Genomic DNA, 23034 nt, shown 5'->3' on the forward strand with positions numbered 1-23034 from the left:
CAATCTGGCACACAAGCAAAGAAATAGAATACATGTATGGAAATTAAAAGAATCCTCAAGAGAAATTGTAAAAGATTCTTGCCTTATATAATGACTTTTTACTCTTAACTCGAGTAAAAAGAGATCTCACTTAGTGTCTTATGCCTCGTTGAATACTTAGATTCACAAAATTGCTGCTGACAATAAAAGGTTTCTCTAAAAATATTAGCTGTTATATTATGGGCTACCATATGTTTTATTTTTTTAAGATATGGATTACCTTTGAATTTAGTATATCCATTTGTTTATGATAGAATCAAAAGAGGTAATGTAATTTAAATTTGACTGCCCAAGATTAGGATGGTTTATTAAATCACACAATACCCCCTCCTTTCTTCACGAACGTCCCAATAAAAGGACAGAAAAAATTTTTTTAAATGTTTTAAGCCACAAAAACGTTGGAAAACAAGATAAAAGACCAATACTAGACAAGAAAGTTAGAGAAAATCTTTTAGGATAGAAAGCAGGTAGAACTCAACCATCAATTTAAAAAGAGACTGGAATTAGTAACCCAAAACTCCAGAGATGAAAAGAGATCTTTCCCAAGGAGTCCTCTGAATCCAACCAATATAGCAAGAATAGACCCTGAAAAGAACATTAGGATAAGTTATTTTATAACTGCATTCCAAATAGATGGGTCTTCAACATTCCAGACTCTCAGTAACTCTTGGCCCCAGTCTATAATCTAGACCCGTGATCCTCAAACTTTAGCTTGCATCAGAACTACTGGCAAGGCTTATGATTTTTTAAATCAGATTGCAAGGATCCATTCACAGTCTAATTCAGCAGGTCTAAGGTGGAAATCAAGATTCTGTGTACCTAACAAGTTCCTAGGTGATGCTACTGACCCAGGGACCACACTCTGAACTAATCTAAAGCAAAGTGCTAAAGAAAGTAGACCACCTTCTACAGAAAAGTCCTATTATGAATATCGAGGTCAAAAAGACAAGTACAGAGTTTAAGGTAATTCTTAACCTCTGTTAACTCTATTCAAGGCTCAATTACATGAAAGCAGCAACACTCAGAGTAAATACTTTCCTTACCTTGGCAACTGTGGTCATCACAAATCTGTCTGCCTTCTCTATATCCCTGTATCCCCAATTAGGGTAGCCTGCCTTCTGACCCACTTCCCTGCTCATCATACAAAGCCCTGCGATCAGCATTCCTGTACAGACTGGGAGAACTAGTGCTATTAACTCTAGGTCATCCATGCCATGTAACTCTACTAATCACCTCTGTTCTACAGCCACACTTCCATAAACATGAACAATCAAGGATCACAATACATTTCAGGAAAATCAATACGTTGAAACCTGTGTTTTGAGTCAACTAAGAGAAAGGATTAAAATAACTATCATTATAGAAGAAAATGTAAGTATCACAAAACAGATCAATGTAAAAAATATAATTAATAAAATGGCTAAGGAGGGGCACCTGGATGGTTCAGTCAGTTAAGCATCCAACTCTTGATTTTGGCTCAGGTCATTATCTCAGGGTCGTGAGATCAAGCCTTGAGACAGGCTCCATGCTCAGCCTATCTGCTTGAGATTCTCTCTCTCTCCCTCTCCCTCTGCCCCCCTCACCCACTCGCATGTGTGCACACTCTAAATAAATAAATAAATAAAATCTTCCAGAAAAGAGTATGTGCTCTCTTTCATACTAATAACAGTGCTATTCAAAGTGCCAGGGCATAATGAGATTAAATAAAGAAATAAAATACTTAGAAACTTTCACAAAAATTTGTCAATTAGGAGTAGAAACCTAATAATCATCTAATTGTTAGACTAAACTGAATCTAATAATTAAAAATGTGGGCTCTAATTTGTGTCTTTATTACTTTATTTCTGGTTAACTCTAGTAATTCACTTTTAGTTGTTAGTAGTTTAGTAATTAGTATTTTATATAAGTATCAATCGAAAAAAATTTAAAAAAAGAAAACTGGTCCTTCACTATAGTTTGAGACATACTATAATAAAAAGTCAACAAATACTACCTAATGGTTAATAAATCAAGAAACAAATACCAGAAGAAGTAAAAAACACAAACTGCTCAAAATTATTCCCCTCTGCCACTGGACTTTGGGGTGCTAGAAGTATTTCTATCATAGCAATTCTCATTCTGTATTGTATCTGTGGGTCACTGTGTCTATTTCCCCTATAGTTTGTGAACTTCTCAGGAGCACAACTAGTAATTTTATCCTCCATGTATCTAACTGACAACCACGAGTCACTATTAAATGTACTGAAGTAAATCAAAATCAAAAACCTTAACTGAATGAACACAGTATTTTTTAAAAATCAGTAAAAACCAAACAAAAATGTAGTTTTGATGACTTCATTGAGAGGCAATACAATGTACCATGAGCCTTGGCATTAGGCTGGGCTCTTATTTTGTCTTTGTCACTTATCAGCTATGTGGACTAAGCTTTAGATTCCTTATCTATAAAACAGACTATCTATCCTGAGAGGGTCAGTATGAGAACTGAATGAGGTAAGGCACTGAGAAGGCTGAGTACAGTGCTTAGCACAGAAGTAATCTATGTTACCCAATATTTTTCTCTAAAACTTAAAACCTGAGGGGTAATTACAAAACTAATTTTACTTACAGATAATCCATTTTTCCATTGCATCCAAAGAGAGATATTCACAAGGCATCTTAAAAAGAGAACACACAAATTTGTGATTAAAAGAAATTCTAAAAAAAACAAATCTTGTGCTGAGTCACTCTCTTTCTCTTTCTCCTAAAAATTCTTATTACTCAATTCATGGCTCAAATACCACACGACGTATTTGAAAAGTTGGATAAAAGTGTTGTAATTTATATTTAAACATGCAGTCCATAAAGGACAATGAGAGCTGGGCCCCTTTCACATTTACACTCCCTGAAACCTCCCTTAAAATAACATTGTTGTTAAACTGTCTTCAATCTGGTAAATGATAAGTATCCAAAAGTCTATTCCAAATTTCCCAAGTCTATTTCAGAGTTTGTAACATTCCAAAGGATAATATTTTAATCCAGTTAAAAATGATTTATGTACATGGAGGCCCAATATCATCCAAATCAGTAATTATGCGTGTGTATTCTCCATCTGCAGAACACCTATGTTCATATACATAGAGAAAAGATTGAAAATACAGTCGACCCCTGGACAACATGAGGGTGAGAAGTGCCAACCTTCCCTCCCTGTGTAGCTGAAAATTCACCTAAAACTTCTGACTTCTAAAAACTTAACTACTAAATACTAATAGCCTACTATTGACCAGGAGCCTTACCAATGACATAAAGTCAGTTAACATATATTTTTTATGTTATACATATTATATAATGTACTCCTACAGTAAATTAAGCTAGAGGAAAAAAAGTTATTAAGAAAATCTTAAGAAAGAGAAAATACATTTACAGTATTTATCAAAACAATCCAGGTGTAAGTGGACCCACACAGTTCAAACCTGTGTTGTTCAAGGGTCCATTGTGTGAAAGAATGTAATAATGATTTTCTCTAGTTGATGAAGATTGAGGTGACTTTTGTTTTCTTCTTTAAAGATGCAGAAATGCAGAAAATTCTGCATTTTCCAAATTTTCTACTATAACAGAACATTTAAATTTTAAAAGAAAATACTTACACTACTTGTACTAACTCAGCATCAGAATTTAGAAATAAAAAACTCAACAGTATAACTTACTGAGCATTCCAAAATAAATTTCATTGATAGGCTAATATTAATGAGAAGAAAAACTGCAACAACACTGCATAACTGATATTTTTTAAAAATCAACTTTTCTATTTCCATTCAAAAAGGGAAAAACAGAACCATACAGTGTCAGACTGTGCAGGATTAAGCATTGTACTAGGTGCACTGATGAGACTCAATAGTTGGGCATTTCTCCACTGGTCAGCTGAAAGATTCCTTCGAGGATACACCATCTGAAGAGAAATCAGTGCATCTGAAAGAGACTAATTAAAATAGGAAAAAAGGAAGTTAAGGAATAAATTTTTTTTCCTTTTCCATTTAAATTTCAGCTCTAACTGCTGTATGTTTCTAACTGTATCATCCTCAAAGCACAAAGCCTAATTACAACTATGCTCCATATAATACCTGAGGTGGCTCTGGCTATCTCCTCTCAATTTCTTTTTTTTAATTTCATAAAAGCAACACAGATTCTGCATTCCTGGGCAAGAGCTTAGCTCAGGAAATCATGTTACTTCCTTAGAAGTTAAAATGTTTGGCAATTTTAGGATCTCTATTTCAAAAGGGATAGGAAGCTTAGTGTCGTTCTTTTGTATTCTGATAGTTCACACTGAAATAATAGAACATTAGGATTATATGACTAAGTGTTAATAGAACTCAACATATTTCATTTCTCCAAAGAATGCCTTATAAAAAATGTACTCTATCTTAATAAATTAGTTAACTTCTATTTGCTATTGGGACTATTAATTACAGCTTTATCACCCAGGTATTTAATGTTTCTTCTCATCTGCTTATTTGCTTTTAACTGTGCTTTGCTACTTATCTTAGCTTCCTAAAATTTCTGTACAAGAGTGATTTTTTTTATTATTTATATTTTTAAAGATTTTATTTATTTATTTGACAGAGAGAGAGAGAGAGAGAGCCAGAGAGCCAGAGAGCACCCGATGCAGGGCTCGATCCCAGGACCCTGGGATCACGACCCAAGCGGAAGGCAGATGCTTAACCGACTGAGCCACCCAGGTGCCCCCAAGAGTGATTCTTTAATCAGGCTGCACATGAGCTACCATGGGATTTGTTCAGAAAACAGAAACCAGGGTTCTACCTAAAACTTAGTGAACCAGAACCTCTGGGAGTAGACCCCAGAAATCTGTATTTTTATTATACTCTACCAAGTGATTATAAATATATTTTTTAAATTAAATTAATTTTAACAAATCCTAGCATATACAGGATAGACTTTCTACCAAAACCTGGGATACTGGGGTGCTTAGGTGGCTCAGTCAGTTAAGCACCTGACTTGATTTCAGCTCAGGTCATAATCTCAGGGCCATGGGATCAAGTCCTCTGTTGGGCTCCATACTTGGCGCAGGGTCTGCTTGAGATTTTCTCTCTCCCCCGCCCCTCCCCCCATTCACACTCTCCAGAAAAAAAGAAAGAAAAGAAAAGAAAAAAATGAATATCTTAAAAAAAAACTGAGATATCATGGAACATCAGAAAAATCATGATTAGGAAATAAATGGTCTAATCCAAATGGACAATTCTCCTCAAGCAATTTAATAGTCTAGTATATGCTAATATCATGGAGAACCTAAAAAGAGATCCAACAGCCTTTAAGGAAATTTTCATCACCTAAGTGGGAAAAGAAACAAATCTGAAGTGGGTAAATAAAACAAGGCCATACATGATTGGCAAGAAGTCAGAAACGGATCCACAGAGAAAACAAGGGAGGAGTAGGGAAGACAGTTCTAGGTGAGGAAAAAGCACTACCAAAATCAGAGACAGATAACTATGATATGCTCAGGACTCTGAGGAATCCCGACACTTCCAACTACAATGCTGATTTTTACTTCAAAGCTGATGCCATCCACTAGCTTCTTTCTAACTAATGATCCAATTAACTTCAAAACATTAAACCTATATAAATTTGTGGGATAATACAGCTATGCAAAAAATTAAACTGCTAACATATCTTCTATAAATGCATTTTCAGAATTCTCACAGGAGTAAGAAAACTGAAGGAAAATTCTTGACATTAACAGATTTATACAAAATAGTGTATCATTAAAATGTCTAACTCTCATCATTCAAAGAGAATGAACCAAGATTCTGAAATCTTGGGCTTTAGCTCTGGTTTTGCCACTGTTACTGCCAAATGACTAATTATGTCACTTCTCCAGCCCTCAATTTCCTTATCTATAATAAGGATGTATGAGATACCTATACATTTCCTTGATGTGTTTAGGAACATTCAATCAGCCCTACTGCAGAGAAGCCACACAGCAAGACTCCTCTGAACCAAAACTGTTTCATTAAGAACTATTTTTTTAATATATTGTAAAAGACAGATATTCCAAATTATTTTTCTCAAAACTCTTATCATTTTTTCTCATTAAGAGGCTTTATTAATAATATAGCTACAATGTATCAAATACTATATATCCAAATACTTTTTATGAAGTAACTCATTTAATCATCCTAACAACCATACGAGGTAGGTAATATTATTCCATTTTTACAGATAAGAAAACTGAGATAAAATGAACTTGGTTAAATAACTTGCCCAATATTACATACTTAGTAATTGGCAGAGTTGGGATTAGAACCCAGGTAGTCTGGTATCAGAGTAGACATTCTCAAATACTAAACTTCACTACCTCTATACCTTATTACCAAATCTAAAAAATATAACGAATGATCCCTGAGTCTCCAAATACTATTTGGACTCTAACTAATGAGTTCTCTGGTTCACAATTAGATAAAACCATACACAGCTATTATTCATATCCCATTATAATGTTTTTCATAAAAGAAGTTTATCACTCTAACTATTCACCCTTATGCCATCTCATATGCCTATTTATTTATTTATCTTTTAGAGAGCAGGCAAAAGAGCACACACGGAGTGGCAGAGGGTGGGCAGAGAATCTTAAGCAAACGCCACGTGGGCTCAGCATGGAGCCCAACGCGGGGCTCGATCTCCTGACCCTGTATCTCACATGCCTACTAAGCGCATCTAAAAACCAGGTCTTACCTTGCTGTGGGGTACAAATTCTTCCATCATCTTCTTTAAAGGGTTTTCATAATCCACAATCATCTGACCAAGGCGTGGGTATTCTCGGTCACTTAAAACAGACATATCAAATTTCAATGAGTTGTTAGCCATCAAACTGAGAATTTCACAAAGATCTGTATAATGAAGGCCTACCTTGCGCCATGGGTCATTTCATGAGCATAGTTGTATAATCCAATGATTGCCTTCCTTTCTTCAATTCGAGACAGCAGTATCATTAGTGTTGTATAGGTTATGATCAAATCTAAGTAGTTCTTTGTTAAATCAAAGTTTACAGTCTAGAAAACAAAAATCAAGTTTAACTCCTTATTTGTAAACTTTTAAACACACACACACACACACACACACACACACACACACACACAAACAAATCTTCACGGCAGGGATGCCTGGGTGGCTCAGGAGGGAGCCTGCTTCTCCCTCTCCCTCTCCTGTTTCCCCTGCTTGTGTTCTCTCACTCTGTCAAATAATTAAATCAAATCTTTAAAAAAAAAAAAAAAAGACTTCGAAAAATCTTCATGGCAACTACTGAAAGCCAATAATTTTCTATAGTTATTTATTTTACCCCATTTCTAAGATTCTAATTCCTTTCACCAAAAACATACCTAAAATTTGGAAGTTACAGGTAACAGTTTAATGTTGGTAACACAATTTTATGGATGAAAAAAGGTTTGTTATTGCCTTAACTGATGATAGCTTAAAAGGATAAACAAAACCAGAATAAGAAGGAATATGGAGCCAATCTCACTAAGCAAGAAAAAGGAATATTAAAGTAATAAAATTCATTGACTAAGTAAATTGTCAATGGAGACATTTTTCACTTTGACTTCCTGTATCTAGAAATTATCTTACCTAAGAAAGATTCCATCAAGTATGACTTTTATAGAAAAAAATATTATTCACTTAACTTTTTTTAATTGGGCCTTCTAAAATAAAATACGAAAATTAACAACTATTTTCCAATACGTGCAAGACTTATACCCAGTCACAAATAACAAGTAAAATAGAGAATACACTGTAACTCCTTACCTTAAAAAAGTGCTACAAAATAAACCAAACTGACAATGCTAAAATTTCACACACTAGTCGTGAAGATTTTTTTCTGAAGAAAAATATTCAGCCCCCTCAGTTCTATTAGAAAACCAGAAGAGAATGGGAAATTTTTCTGAAAATAATACTTACAATATCAAAGAAGACTTGGCAAACATCAATAGTATTCAGCAATTCACAAACATGGTCCTGAAAATACAGCTTATTTTAATCTTTTATCTATATAAACAATACTAAATTTAGAAAACACAAATAAAATGTATTTTAAATCTTATTTCTAGAAGAATTAAAATTTTATTATCTACAAGTGATAAAGCAATTTATACAATTAACAAACATCATTCTACGTTAAATTCTACATATTAAAATATATTACCTTAAATTCCATAACATCTACAAATGTGAAGTAGTACAATGCCAGATTTTTCAGAATCTCTGATTTTTCTTTCTGTAGCTGTGCAAGCTGTTGCTGTAAAAACAAAATTAGAATGCATTGTTCATTCAGAACAAAGATATTTAATTTTACTATAAACTATCTTCTTTTATGATTGCTATATGGAAGCACAAGCTCTTAGAACAGTTTATCTCTAGATGATTAAGGCTTTTTAAAAAACCGAAATACTTAAGACAGCAACTGCTAATAGTGATCAGCAACTGACAGTGTGAGGCTATAAAACCAATCAAAGCAGATTAGTATCAAACTGCACTACTATTAAGGAAAGTTGGAAAATGTTAAGCAAATGTCAAATGAACTCTTTAAAAAAAATTAAAAACAACTCATGAGCATGATCACATTACTAGAAGTGAGAGGAAAAAAAAGATGAAAAACACTGTAACTTACACTACAAAAAAACAATATGCTTTATAAATTTGGAACTTACCAAAAAGAACATCCAGGCAAAGCCACGTTACGCATGCAAAATAAAATGTAGATACAAACATAAAATACAGTAACGGTTCCCTGACCAGATCCACAAAACACAATAATACATTAAACAAAAGCAAAAAACCACAACAACAAAAAAAGAAATGAGAAAGAAGCAAAACTAGGGTTAAGACACTGGTAAACATGAAAGAGGGAAATGTGAATACAAAAGATAAATATTACTCAAGCAACTGTATTATTAGATTTACAAAAGTCCTAAGTTTTCTTTTTAAAACTATCAATATAAGTTCTGAAAGAATTCAGCCATATTTAATGCCCTGTATATCATAAGACTGACAGAATTCCAATAAACTTTCCAGAACTTTTAATACTGAGTGTGGTCTACAGAACAGCAACTCCACATCATTTAGGAGTTTATTAGAATAGCAGATTCTCGGGGCGCCTGGGTGGCGCAGTAACTGAGCATCTGCCTTTGGCTCAGGACATGATCCCGGCGTTGTGGGATCGAGCCCCATATCGGGCTCCTCTGCTATGAGCCTGCTTCTTCCTCTCCCACTCCCCCTGCTTGTGTTCCCTCTCTCTCTGGCTGTCTCTGTCAACTAAATAAATAAAATCTTAAAAAAAAAAAAAAAGAATAGCAGATTCTCAGGCCCATGGCAGATCCACTGAATCAGGCCCGTAGCAGATCTAACAAAATATCCAGGTGATCTGAATGTACATTAAATGTCTGAGAATCACTTATGTAGAATATGAGAAAACTAGAAAATATGGGAAAGTGGCTTGAAATAACAAACCTGCTACCAAATCCACACAATTGTGAAGTTCTCATGCAGTTCTTACTTACACAGGAAGGTCAGGGGAAAGATGACTCTCTATATAATTGTACTAAACCATTATGATAAGCCAAAAAATTTACAGCAGTGAGTATAACATCAAGGGAAGATTTTTAAAAAAAAAAACTGTTACAAGACTATTTAGAATAGTAAGAACAGCAGTCTGGTAGACCCAGCTAATACAGGGTAAACTACCCTAAAGACTTCAGTCCCTGAAGACATCTAAAGAATTCTGTCTAGATACCATGTGTAAATGAAGTACCTCATTACTTCCTCTACATGCCAGACATATTGAAGTGTATACTTATAGTGATGTGTAACTGTTTTTAGCTTTATCTACGAGACTGACTTTATTTTGAAGAATATATCTGTTTCAAAACAATTCCATGTTCATATGCACATTTTTAATCATTACCATTTCTAACATCAAGCAGATACTTATTTAAAAGTGATTCTATTTCCAGGGTGTGGCAGATGGTCAAAATGGGTGAAGGGGAGTGGGAGGCACATGCTTCCTGTGATAGAATGAGTAAGTCATGGGAATAAAAGGCATATAGCACAGGGAATATAGGCCATGGTGTTGTAACAACAGCACTATATTGTGACAGGTAGTGGCTACCCTTTGGTAAGCATACTATTAACATATAAACTTCTGGAATCACTATGCCATACACCCTGAAACTAATGGAACACTGTGTGTCAACTATACTTCAATTAAAAATAAATAACTTTTAAAAGGTTCTATTTCCTCAGATTATACTATCTTTACCTTGTTCAACATTAAACATTTATAATTAAATGTCTTAGTCCTTTTTCTTGCTTTCCAGTACTTTAAATTTGAGTTTTGAAACATAATAGGTGAAAGACTCATTAAGATAAGCAAGAATATAATTCAGTTGCTACTGGGCTTAATTATTAATAGTACCTCCTTTCAATTTCAGCATCCTAGTTGGGACAAAAAAAGACACAGTCACCATCTCATTATGGCTTTAGTGATCTTTTATACAAACCTCATTTTACATACTGAGAACCTAATGCACACAGAATGTAAAAGAAGTGTTCCAACGTTACAGAACTACTTCATGGCAGGGCCAGGATCGGAAATCTCATTTCCTTACTCCTAATAAAGTGCTCTAGCATTCTGAATGCCCACCAATTTCCCTTTTTAATAATAAAATCTCATTGTGGTCTAAATTTCTCATTCAATTTTATTTCCCCAAACCACATGTAACTAGCTTCTACAATGACTGAAAAAAATTCACTCAACTAATGAATGTCTGAATTCAAAACAGTCAAGTTTTCAAGGCCCTACACAATTTGGTCCTAAATTTAATTTACCTTTCCAATCTAAAATTTCCCCTACATTCATTCACACACAGTAGCCAAAACAAACTATTCACTATTTTCTATACATATCTCATGTTTTCATTATAGTTTCCTTTACTGAGATGTCCAAATCCCACTACTCCCTAATCACTTAGTTTAAATGTTAACCTATTTTCAAGAAACCATCAAGGCACCTAGGTGGCTCGGTCCCTTAAACATCCAACTTTTAATTTAGGCTCAGGTCACGAGGGATCAAGTCTCACAATGGGATCTACACAGGGCAGAGTTTGCTCCGCACTCACTCTTTCTTTCTCTCTCTCTCTCAAATAAATAAATAAATAAATAAATAAAATCTTAAAAAAAAAAATCCCATCCCTGATTAAACTTCATCCCTGAATGCAAACATCTCTGTCCTCCAAATATGTATAATTTCTAATAATATCATTTTCTACCTTGTATCACAGCTATCTCCAACATTATAAGACAGTGTATGAAACTTATTTCTTCAGTCTCCACAACCCATATCATATAGCTCTGCACATAAAAAAGTATCCAATATAAACACCTATCAGAGGAGTGATTTTGACAAAATAAAAGGGCTTTATATGTCAATGACAGAAGACAGGTTTGGTAGTTTTGCTAGAAAGCCTACCTCTTATTGCACAACCATGACTAAATGACTTCACCTCTAAGGGCCTAAAATGACAGGTTTGGGTAGTTTTGTTAGAAAGCCTACCTCTTACTGCACAACCACAACTAAATGACTTCATCTCTCAGAGCCTAATACCCTCATCATGAGCAAAAATAACGTACATTAGAACATCTGACAGTGCCTGACACTCAGAAGCTACCCATTAAATATTAGCTAAACAACAAAGGAGGCTCACAGACCACTTCTTCAAAACAAGCAAAAATAAGGCTATTTTAAATAATCCCAATACTACTTATAATACTTCTAATAAAAGTTAATATTAAGTGAGCATGCACTCCTTGCCAGACATTGTTCCAAATATTCTACAAGTATCTCACTCGATCATCTCAATTATGTTCCCTATTTAATGAACATAAATTCCATAAAGTTATGAATTAAAGAGTTTAATTATAACAAAGAGCAAAAGTGTCTATAACTTTCAGGCTTCAACCACAAAAAATGCTGCCATTTAGTTCTTACAAGTGAAGGAGAGCAGAGACTACTAAAAAGTACTTAATTTTAAGTTCAACATTCAGAACAAAGTTTTCTTAATTCATCACTTAATTGTTTTATAGCAAACAAAAAGCAGGAAATAGTTTAAGAACATAAATTAGTAATAAATTGTTTGATGTTACAGAACAGAACATTAAAAAGTACAACTCTGAGAAGAATTCATTCTATTCATTAATACTTTAAAAGCATATCATGGATACGTAGATTAACTATATACATCAGCAAAATATCTGTATAATGCTTTCATTAAAATTTCAAACTATGAATCATTACTCTTAACATTCACGTAAAATATGTAAAAACTGAAAATAAACACGATAAAGATTAGCCATGCAGATCATAAAATGAGATTGTACCTTTGCATCCAAAAATCTTGGTAATTAATCTCTGTCAAATTAAGGAGCATTTTCCACACAAAGTATTGAAAAAATTGACTGAAATGTAGTATTTACTAGTTTTCATTCTTTGAGAGAAAAATTACTGGCAACTTACAATAAGGAACCAATGCCTAAGAGAGAAACTCACTGATTTTCAACACACAGAAATGTGGCTATAGTTCTTTACTCATCTATTTCAATTACTACCTTCTTTCATTAACAAAATTGCTTATGCACAATATTTTTCTTGGTCCAAATTATGCTAGTATTTTGTTCCTCTTAAAAAACAACCAAGTACAGAAGTTTGGTCTCAGGGAAAGCTTTGTGCAATTTCTTAGTATGATATTCTAAATCAAGCTTTTAAAAATATGAGTCCCGGGAAGCTATTTGGATAAACCTCTTTTAAGGGAACTGTCAGCTACCGCCCTCATCAACTCCCACCTACATCTCTACGCTAGCCTCCAAACTGGACTCCATACTTCCTCTCTTACCTCTTCAGTCTTCTCCAGGCGGAAGCAGGAGAGTGAGAATTTTAAAGTAACACGCTACCTCAAAAAACTGATTGCAACTGATTTACTTGCATGATTATGCAAGATATTAATACTGGGTAAAGAGTAGATGGGAACTCTCTGCACTATTTCTGCAAATTTTTTAAGTCTAATATTATTTCAAAATAAAAGGCTTTTAAAAAATCCCAATGGTTTCCCACCACACTTAAAATAAAATACAAAGTCCCTACGACTGCCTCAGAATAAAATTTAAATAGGACACCTGCCTATCTTTAAGACCTCATCTCCTTTCATACTCTAGCCTCACTCAGTAGTTGTCATATTGGTCTTCCTGCTGTTAATCAACTTCACCAAGCTTGGCCCTACCTCAGAGGCTTTGCACTTGCTCTTTCTCAAGTCTGGGATGCTCTTTGCCACTTCTTTGCATAGCTCACTCACGCACTTCTCTTCAGAAAAGCCACTGGTAAGCATTCTTCTCTAAAACAGTCTCCTTTTCCTCATTACTCTCTAACTTCTTATCCTTTTTTTTTATTTCTTCCTACCACTTATCTCCAAATCAAAGTATGTATTTATTTCTGTTAATTGTTTGTTGTCTAAAATCTCAACTTGAACTTAAGTCCATAAGAGCCAGGACATTTGTATCATTCTCTGCTGTATCTCTAGCACCAAGAACACCAGCACATGGATGCACAATCAATCAATTACCAATCCTCAAGATTCTCAACATAAAAATCACAAAGTCAATTTTGCACTGCTGACTGTAAATGAATGCAGTATCAGGCATCATCAAATGAGTTTATGTATCCTAACACAGAGTGATGATTTAATGCCTTGAACAAATCCCCAAAGTTGGGCAAAATACTTCATTATGTCTTTCCAGGATAAGAAAGCATAAAAGAAGGAAATGTGAAACATCGAAAGAGAATGACATATTCTATCCAATAAAAGCAAATCTCTTAAGATTACCTGAAAATCCAAATTCACACAAAGAGTACTCATTTTTAAAAAGGTTCATAGGATTTTGTAGGAGTCTCCTTTTATCATATACAAAATGATTCTACTGTAGTCAATATTTCAAATGCATTTTTCTGAACAAACAGTAAATAAATTTTAGGAAAAATAACTCTAATCCCTCCCACTCTATCCTGTCCACTCCCCCAACACTTGCTCGTGCTCTCTCTCTTTCTAAATGAATAAAATCTTAAAAGTGCAATCACCATTCCCATCTATCTTCAGAACTTTTTTCTATTTCCCAATCTAAGTATCTTTTTATACTCACTGTATCTGGAAAGATACAGTAATAGACTATAAGAGGGTAAAATGCAATACAGATCAATCAAATTTCAAAGTTCAAAACACCTCTTCAATACATTTCAACATTCAAATTGCCATACAATGACATAAAATTAGTACAGGAACAAGCAAAGCTAAAGCTATTGTCTTTACGGAAAATACTGGTATTTATTTGTCGCCTCATCAGACTGAAGCTTCTAAGAACTCCTCTAATTCAACCTCTTCATTTTATATATTAAAGCAAACTTTTTCCAGTTTATATTGCTAATCATCTGTTTAATTCTGAAAAGCAGGATTGTACATTTTAAAGAACACACAGGCGAAAAAAATTAAAGATTATATGCATGCCTCTTTTGTAATAAGACTTTATTGCTCCTCCCATCAAGAATTGTAGTCTACTTTCCCACGCTTACAATCTCAGCTGGCCTTGTGACTTGCTTTGACCAACAAAAAGCAACAGAAATGACACTCTTGGGGCGCCTGGGTGGCACAGTGGTTAAGCGTCTGCCTTCGGCTCAGGGCGTGATCCCAGCGTTGTGGGATCGAGCACCACACATCAGGCTCCTCCGCTATAAGCCTGCTTCTTCCTCTCCCACTCCCCCTGCTTGTGTTCCCTCTCTCACTGGCTGTCTCTATCTCTGTCAAATAAATAAAATCTTAAAAAAAAAAAAAAAAAAGAAATGACACTCTTAACTTGAGGCTTTATAGCTTCTGATTTTGCTCTTTTGGGAACACTGCCCTAAAGTACCATGGGCGAAGATGCCTCAGATAGTGCATCACCTGGAAAGAAGCAGCTCAGCATCTTGCTAAGCCCAGGTAGGCCCATCCCCCAGCCAACCCAGCTGCTAAACGCAGCGTGATGTAAGGCTGCTGAGACAAGCACAAGAACTGCCCCATCAACCCACAGAATGATAAGAAATAAGTTGTTGTTTTAAGCTCAGTAAGATTTGGGGTGGTCTGTTATGTAGCACTAGGTAAATTAAAACAATCTCTATTTTACCACCTCAGTGCATTAACCTGCGTCAGAAAAAATCCTGAAAGTTTAAGATTTCTAGTTACAAGATGGTCAAATTAATGCAAACCAATGAAAATCCTGTAATTTTATCATTAATACTAGAAAAATCATTAATTACAGGTGCTAGCACAGTGTGGCTGGTCAGGCATAACAGGTTTATACAAAAGATAGCACACTGTGTTAATAATATAATTTACCTCATATAATTAGGCACCATTTTCCAATATAAATAAAAATCTAAATGAAACTAGTTCCTTTACTTCAATTTTAATAATTAATTTTTATAAATTTTTCTAATATGTGATTACCTTGTTTCGTAACCTGGGGACACAGAAATAAATCAAGCTTTTCTTACTGACTAGATGTCATCACTGTAACCAATAATTATACTGAGCTATTCATGTCATGATGGCCTCAGGTGCTACTGACATATACAAGGTAATAAGCCAACATTAAACAGTCCTTCCTGGCTATACTTTCTGAAGTTTCTGTTTCTCTTCCTGTCAATTACCATTTGCTCCTGATGAGAGTACCTTTAATGCACAGTGCGTTAGAAAACAGACTTGTTACAATTTCACCTAAGTAAACTCAACAAGCTTGACACAGTGAGAACCAAAAAGCTTATTTCTGAATAAACTTCATTTTTTCTAAAATACCAAATTATTTGCTCAAAATTATTTGTTTTTCATAGCTTTACTGTGGTACAATTTCCCTACCATAAAATTCATCCATGATAAATGAACAATTAAATAATTTGTGTAAATTTAGAGTTGTGCAACCACCAAGCTTATTACTTTAGAGCATCTCCATTATCCCAAAAAGCTCCCTTGCGCCTAAAGTTAAGCTCACCTTGGTGCAAGAGTTGCACCAAGCAACTATTGATCTACTTTCTGTCTCAACAAATTTGCTTTTTCTAGACATTTCCTATAAAATAGAATCACACAATATGTAGCTTTTTCCATCTGGCTTCTGTCACTTAGCCTAAATGTTTTTGGAGTTCACTGATACTACAATATGTATCAGTAGTGTGTTCCCTTTAATTGCTGAACAGTATCCCATTAAATGGATATACCACATTTTGTTTATTTATTCATCAATTGCTGGGCATCTGAACTGTTTCCAGTTCTAGGCTATTATGAATAATGCTGCTATAAACTTATCTATACGTGGACACACATATTTATTTATTTACTCTGAAATAAATTTTATTTATTTATTTTGAAATAAATTTTATTTATTTATTTGAAAGAGTGAGGATGAGCAGTGGGGAGGGGCAGAGGGAGACAGAGAAGGAGACCCCCTGCTGATCAGGGGGCCCAGCTTGGGGCTCAATTCCAGGACCCTAGATCATGACCTGAGCCAAAGGTTCAGCTTAACCAACGGAGCCACCCAAGCGCCCCCTTGAGAAGATTCTTAAAAGAAGAATTGCTTCCTTCCTAGCTCTAAATGCCTAATTCAAAGAGGCAAGTGATTTGAAAAATAACCTCTAGCGTATGTGTGTGTCTAGCTCACTATGTGCAGCTAGGAAGAAGAATAAAGAAAAATAAGTGTTTTTGCAACATCTCTTATTTACTCCATTGTAGTTTCTTTTGTTGTCTTTTACTCTGGATCTTGGCAAATAACTTTTGATCTAAGAAAAGGTAAAGACCAGACCCGCCATGATAAACAGTAAAATACCATGCCATAGGTACTCAAAGGGTACCAGACTAAAAGTTGCTAAAGCCCCCTTTAAACAAATGACCAAGAAAATAAAAATTAAAAATCAACAGGTTATTAGGCATTGGTAACATCCTTTGTTATTATTTAGGGGATCATAATCACCATTGCAGCCAAACGGACTGCTTGAAAGACAGCTGAAAAACTATCACTAAAGGCTAGATATAACTTTAGGAAATTTGAGGAAAATAAAAAGATGATTGCAAATGCCAAGAATGTTCTCCTTAGGGGCTATGCTAGGAGCTAAGCTATAAAACCCCAGTATAACGTACACTGGCAGTCTCATTTGCAGGAAAACAGCATCAATGAGCTGAAGAGGTTATGATTAGGGTTTAGTATAATTAGAATATACAGTACACAAGATTGTGATTTCAAAGCAGATGTGTTTTGGGATCCTAAGAATCATCCCCAAGAATACAATGAAAGCTGAAAAATATATTCACAAGCAAACTCTGTACACAATTTCAAGGCATTCCCAAACTATGAAAACTCTATGTGAAAGCCCTAGCGGAACAACAAAGAGATTTCCCAGGATGAAAGCCATGCAGCAGACATAAGCAAACTGTCCAGAGGGGAGTTAGAAGACTGCAAGTTATAGGAGAATGGGCTCCACAAAAAAAGGAAAGCTTATAAAGGTGATATGATTATTAGGAGAGAGAAATTTAAGAATTCTATCAAGGCATATAACTAAGTCCAGAAAATCATGACGTACCTATGAAACAAATTTAACTATGAAATAATTCTGGAAGAAAGAATCCATTTTATTTTAATGCTACATATATTATATATATAAACATAAATAAATATATGTAATATAAATTATTCTAAGTCGGGTGTGACAATGGAGTGAAACAATGAAAACTAAGCACTCAGATCTTTACTAGTTTTTAATTTTTAGTATCAGCATACAATTTAATTTCAGAATACTTTATGATTTCAAAAACAAAAGAAAGCACTAACAATTTTGACAGCATTAAAGTACAAATGACCGAGGCTGAGGCTATAAAAATAGAGAACTATATTACTTAAAGCTTAAAAAGGAAGTAACCAATGATCCAAAAATATGAACAACAACAAAAAAACTATAGAATATCAGGAAGAGGGGAGAAAGGAGCAAGAAACTGAATGACCTAAATTCTTATCTTTTGTAGCAGAGAGCTTATAATAGACATTGTCTAACATTGGTAAATTAATTTATAAAAGAAAAAGAATAAGCATATTCCTTATAGAAGTTACTTCTGAGAAATATGACCAGGGTGGGAAAGAGTGGAATAGGAGATAATAACCACTTTTCATCCTAAATTCTTCTGAACTATTTGACTCATTACCATGCATTCATATTATTTTGGTAAAAATTAAAAGACAATTTAAACCAGTTTAGGCAGGTCATTAGTGCTAATGCAATTCCCTGCCAGTACTTGACCTATTTCAAATACTTTTCAAATATATCAAGGCATGGCTTACTTGTATCTGCTAATCAGGGGTTCGCTCTTCTATTTACTCTATTTATTCAAGCTAGAAGTAAAGACTGTTAAATGTAGAAGAGATATTAAATGAATGCTGATGATACCTTTTTAAAAGAATAGATAAGTTAGTTCTCACTGTTTCTCAATTTTATATTTTTTAATTTTCCATAGGGTATATACAGATATAGAGAGAGACATACTGACTAACAACAAAATATACCATCAAAATACTGTTACAATGGGATGGCTGGGTGGCTCAGTCCATTAAGCACCTGCCTTTGGCTCAGGTCATGATCCCAGGGTCCTGGGATTGAGTCCCACTTCAGGCCTTGCTCAGTGGGAAGCTTGCTACTCCCTCTGCCTGCCTCTCCCCCTGCTTGTGTGCTCTGTCTCTCTGACAAATAAATAAAATCTTTTTAAAAAAGTAAAAAAAATACTGTTACATTATTTTATTATAAGATAATTCATTTTAAAACCAAAGTATTATTGTTGGCCTACTATATCCTAGTCAACAGGATTCAAAGATGAGTGCTTGGGCCAGGAAAACAGAGGTGTGAGTTACCACAGAGAAATCAGTTTTGTTCTGTTTGGTCTCCCCTAGTGTGGGGAATAGGGGGGTGGCAACAGGAGGAGAGATTAAAAGGCATGAAAAGCAGTGTTTGGATTATCATAGCATTTCTCCCTGCAGAAGATGAGATGTAGACCTGAAAGGGACAAATTCAAGACATTATTAAAACTGACAAGTATTAAAACTGATAAGCCTAAATGACTAACTTGACATTTTATAAAAGTCAAAGGGGTTTCTGAAAATTCTAGTTTGGGTAACCAAGTGGAAGATGATGGCTCAAGACAGAAAACACAGAAGAGAAACAAAATGGAGGATAATCATGTGTTCAATGCTGGATACAAAGTTTGCTATTTAACTTGTGCAGCTCTCTAAAAGGTAGCTGGAATTCACATCTAGAACCCAGAAAACAGAAGAGAGTATATTACTTAATTGAAGCCATAAAGTAAAGGTTTTCATACATATATATTGCAGGCAGGGGTGGTGGAGGAGGAGAAGTCATTTAGAAATACCCACATTTAAAGGGCAGCTAGAAGAAAAGCCAATGAAGTAGACCAAAAAGTCAGAGAGGTAATATAAGTAACAGCTTCCATTTTTCAAAAGCAATTTGTCACACAAATCTGTAAGTACTCAGGAGATATTAAACTGTTTCTTGAAAATTGGTATTATCATCATTTTAGAGATAAGAACAAAGAGGCTTTAAGATGTGAAATGACTTGGGGCGCCTGGGTGGCTCAGATGGTTAAGCGTCTGCCTTCAACTCAGGTCATGATCCCAGGGTTCCAGGAGCAAGTCCCTGTGTTGGGCTCCCTGCTCAGCCGGGAGTCTGCTGCTCCCTTTCCCTCAGCACCTCCCCCAGTTTGTGTTCTCGCTTGCTCACTCACTGCCTCTCAAAAAAACAAATTAAAATCTTAAAAAAAAAAATGTGAAATTACTTTACCCAAATCATTCAGCTATTAGGTGGAAAGACCAGAACTCAAATTCTGATTTACTGGCTCCAAAGTCCATCCTCTTAACTACCACATCATAATGGAAACCATGACAAGACAACAAATGCCTTTTTAGATACTAGCTAGAAACAAGTAAGTTTCCTTACCCTTTCCTTCTAAACTTAACCACAGTGCATGTATCAGGGCTTCCCTACCCCCAACCTCGATACCGCCGCCCCACTCCCAAAACACATTTATGTTTTTTAAGAAGCTGGGACTCCTTATTTCAATTTGCTCTCAGTAGTATCGTTAATGAGATGCATTTGTGTAGCTCTACTAAAAAGGATAGTTATTTTTTAGCTGATAACAATGAAATTTAAAAATTACTGCTAAGTTTGGATTCTGACATAAATTTAAAATAATGATTAAATAAAGGAAATTTTATTCACTCATCAAACATTTATTTATTGCCTCTTACATACCAAGCACTAGGAATAAAATGGTGTTTAAAAACAAATTCTAGGAGTGCCTGCATGGCTCAGGTCATGATCCCAGGGTCCTGGGATCGAGTCCTGTATTGGGCTCTGTGTTCAGCAGAGAACCTGTTTCTCCCTCCACCTCTGCTGCTCCCCCTGCTTATGCTCTCTCACACTCTCTCAAATAAATAAATAAAATCTTTTTTTTTTAAATTTTTTTAAAAAGATTCTAAAGCTATGTCTCACAATCAACATTATTAGAGTTGCTTTATTTTGTCTTTCCTTAAGTGATGCAGTAAGCTACTTAAAAAATTTAGTTTATTACGTGGTACCCGGTAATACCGTGTTCCTTAAGAGAGGAGATAAGTAATACACCTATAACACAAAATATTCTTCAAAGTTTGAAAACTTAATTTTCTAATTATTTCAATAACGGCCTGTATCTTAGTCCAGAAGCCCTGTATGACTTTGCGGCCCTCTCCTCACCAACAATGCCTTCATTCTTAGAGAATTAAAACCTGATTCAACATATATAGGGCAGTATTTATATCACTTTTCCATTAATTTGGGAATGAAATCTAAAATTTTACAGTAAAATGCACAGTAAGTAAACAAATCTTATAATGATAACTTTGTGTCGGGTATTTTTACTATTTTAAGAAACACAAAGTAGCTTTTAGATGGAAATACAACATAGGAACAAAGGCAGGAAAATAAAATATTTTAGGAAAAATATTCCATAAGAAATGTTTTAACATATAAACACCTGAATATTTCCTTAAAATGCCCCTTAGAATTTCTTAGACAAAACAATTTTTACCTGTTAAAAAAATAAGAAGTTTCTATTTTCTTTATCCAGGAAAATAACAGATTTCACTCTGTATGCTCATAAAGAACTTATGGGAAACAAATTATACACCCATGTGGCAGTCACACTTTCAAAATACTAGAAAATACCATGTTATAAATAAATTAGACAATCTCTCAGCTCAGAAATGCTTTCCTTAATCTAAAATTAAATAAGAAAAATAATTATTAAAACACATAGCCTGGCACATACTAGATACTCGGTAAATGCTGCCACAATTATAAAACCGGTATCACTTTATTCAGTTGACTTTTACCTAATTAGCCTGCTTTGAAGCCTATGAAGCATCTAGTTCAAAATCACGACTCAGAAAATAAAACAAAACAAAACAAAACCATTCCTTGATCCAGACTTTTCCAAAATCCAGAATTGGGAGAGTACAAAAGCTTCTACCAGGTCACAAAGGGGCCCGAGCAAGACAGTAAAATTGACTCAACAGAGCCCAACATTATCACTGTTAAAACTATGTTAGGCACCAATCTGGCTATATTTGTCAGCAGTGTCCTCCCTTTGTTAGAATACCACATAACCAGCTACCTGTAAGCACACAGGTAGCCTTTTCGTAAGAATCTAATCATGAAAACTTCAAAATAAATTTGTGCTTAATTTTCACCAAAACAATATTTTTATGATTGCCTTTTCTGAAACTGGGGACAAGTGGTGCTTATCTGAATCAAAACAGAAACAGCGCTAACCAGTAATTCTCCCTGATCCATGAGATAAAGTAAGCATGCTCTGTTGCACATATTTATACAATGACACAAAGACCCAAATATGAAGGAAAAAACCCAACTATGATATCAATACCCTTTCTTCAGTGTACCTAACCACCAGAAACCTGCAAGTTTCTATCGTTCCCAGATGCTATTACCATTCCCAGTCCTTAAACCTCCAATTAAAAAATAACAAAACTGAACTCATTTCTCATTTCCTAATCCAAATTTGCCAGGAACTTCTCACCAGGATTTTAGCAGGCTCAGATCAAAACTGAGATCACAAAATTTCATAAATACCTAGTACATAGTACTTCGGTAGGCAAAAAAACAACAGAATGGCATTACATGGAATAGTTGTAAAGGCTATATGACAAAACTCAGACTCTGCAAACACGACAACCAGAGTAAATTCTACAAGCAGCATAATATTCAACAGTACTATACAACTGATTTCATAGGTTAAACAAAAAATTACCAAATGACCCAGCAATTCTACCTCTAAGTATACATATCCAAGAGAAATGAAAACGTTAAGTTCACACAACAACTTTTACATATATGTTCACACAGCATTATTCATAACAGCAAAAAAAAAAAAAAAAAGCAGAAACAACTCAAACATCTATCAATTGGTGAGTGGATAAATAAAATGATATATCCACACAATGGAATATTTTTTGACAATAAAAAGAAATGAAGTACCGATACATGCTACAACTTGGATAACCTTAAAAACATTATGCTAAACGAAAAGAAGCCAGTCACAAAAGACCACGTTATATGATTCTATTTATATGAAATCTCCAAAATAGGCATACAGCCAGAAAGTAGGTAAGTGTTTGTCAAGAGATGGGGAACTGGCAGGAGTGAATGTTAATAGGTCTGGGGTTTCTTTTTGGGGTGATGAAAATATTCTAAAATTATGGTACTGGATGCACAACTCTGTGGACATACTAAAAACCCACTGAATTATACACTTTAAGTGGGTAAACTATATGCATGTG

At 34.7% G+C, this 23034-nt stretch overlaps 1 protein-coding gene across 2 annotated transcripts in view; it reads right to left on the minus strand.

The window, feature by feature from the left end:
- The window catches only part of NCKAP1 (NCK associated protein 1), a 107316-nt gene that overhangs the window by 65979 nt on the left and 18303 nt on the right, over window positions 1-23034 (minus strand). For both annotated transcript variants that reach the window (XM_034654822.1, XM_034654823.1), the window contains 6 exons: window positions 8228-8320; window positions 7984-8040; window positions 6937-7079; window positions 6763-6853; window positions 3857-3994; window positions 2645-2693 (listed from right to left, as the gene is read on the minus strand). In XM_034654822.1, coding sequence (XP_034510713.1) covers window positions 2645-2693; window positions 3857-3994; window positions 6763-6853; window positions 6937-7079; window positions 7984-8040; window positions 8228-8320 — 571 coding nt within the window. The remainder of the gene's footprint in view (window positions 1-2644; window positions 2694-3856; window positions 3995-6762; window positions 6854-6936; window positions 7080-7983; window positions 8041-8227; window positions 8321-23034) is intronic.

The sequence above is a fragment of the Ailuropoda melanoleuca genome, chromosome 2, assembly GCF_002007445.2.
Source record: "Ailuropoda melanoleuca isolate Jingjing chromosome 2, ASM200744v2, whole genome shotgun sequence".
Classification (NCBI taxonomy): Eukaryota; Metazoa; Chordata; class Mammalia; order Carnivora; family Ursidae; genus Ailuropoda; species Ailuropoda melanoleuca.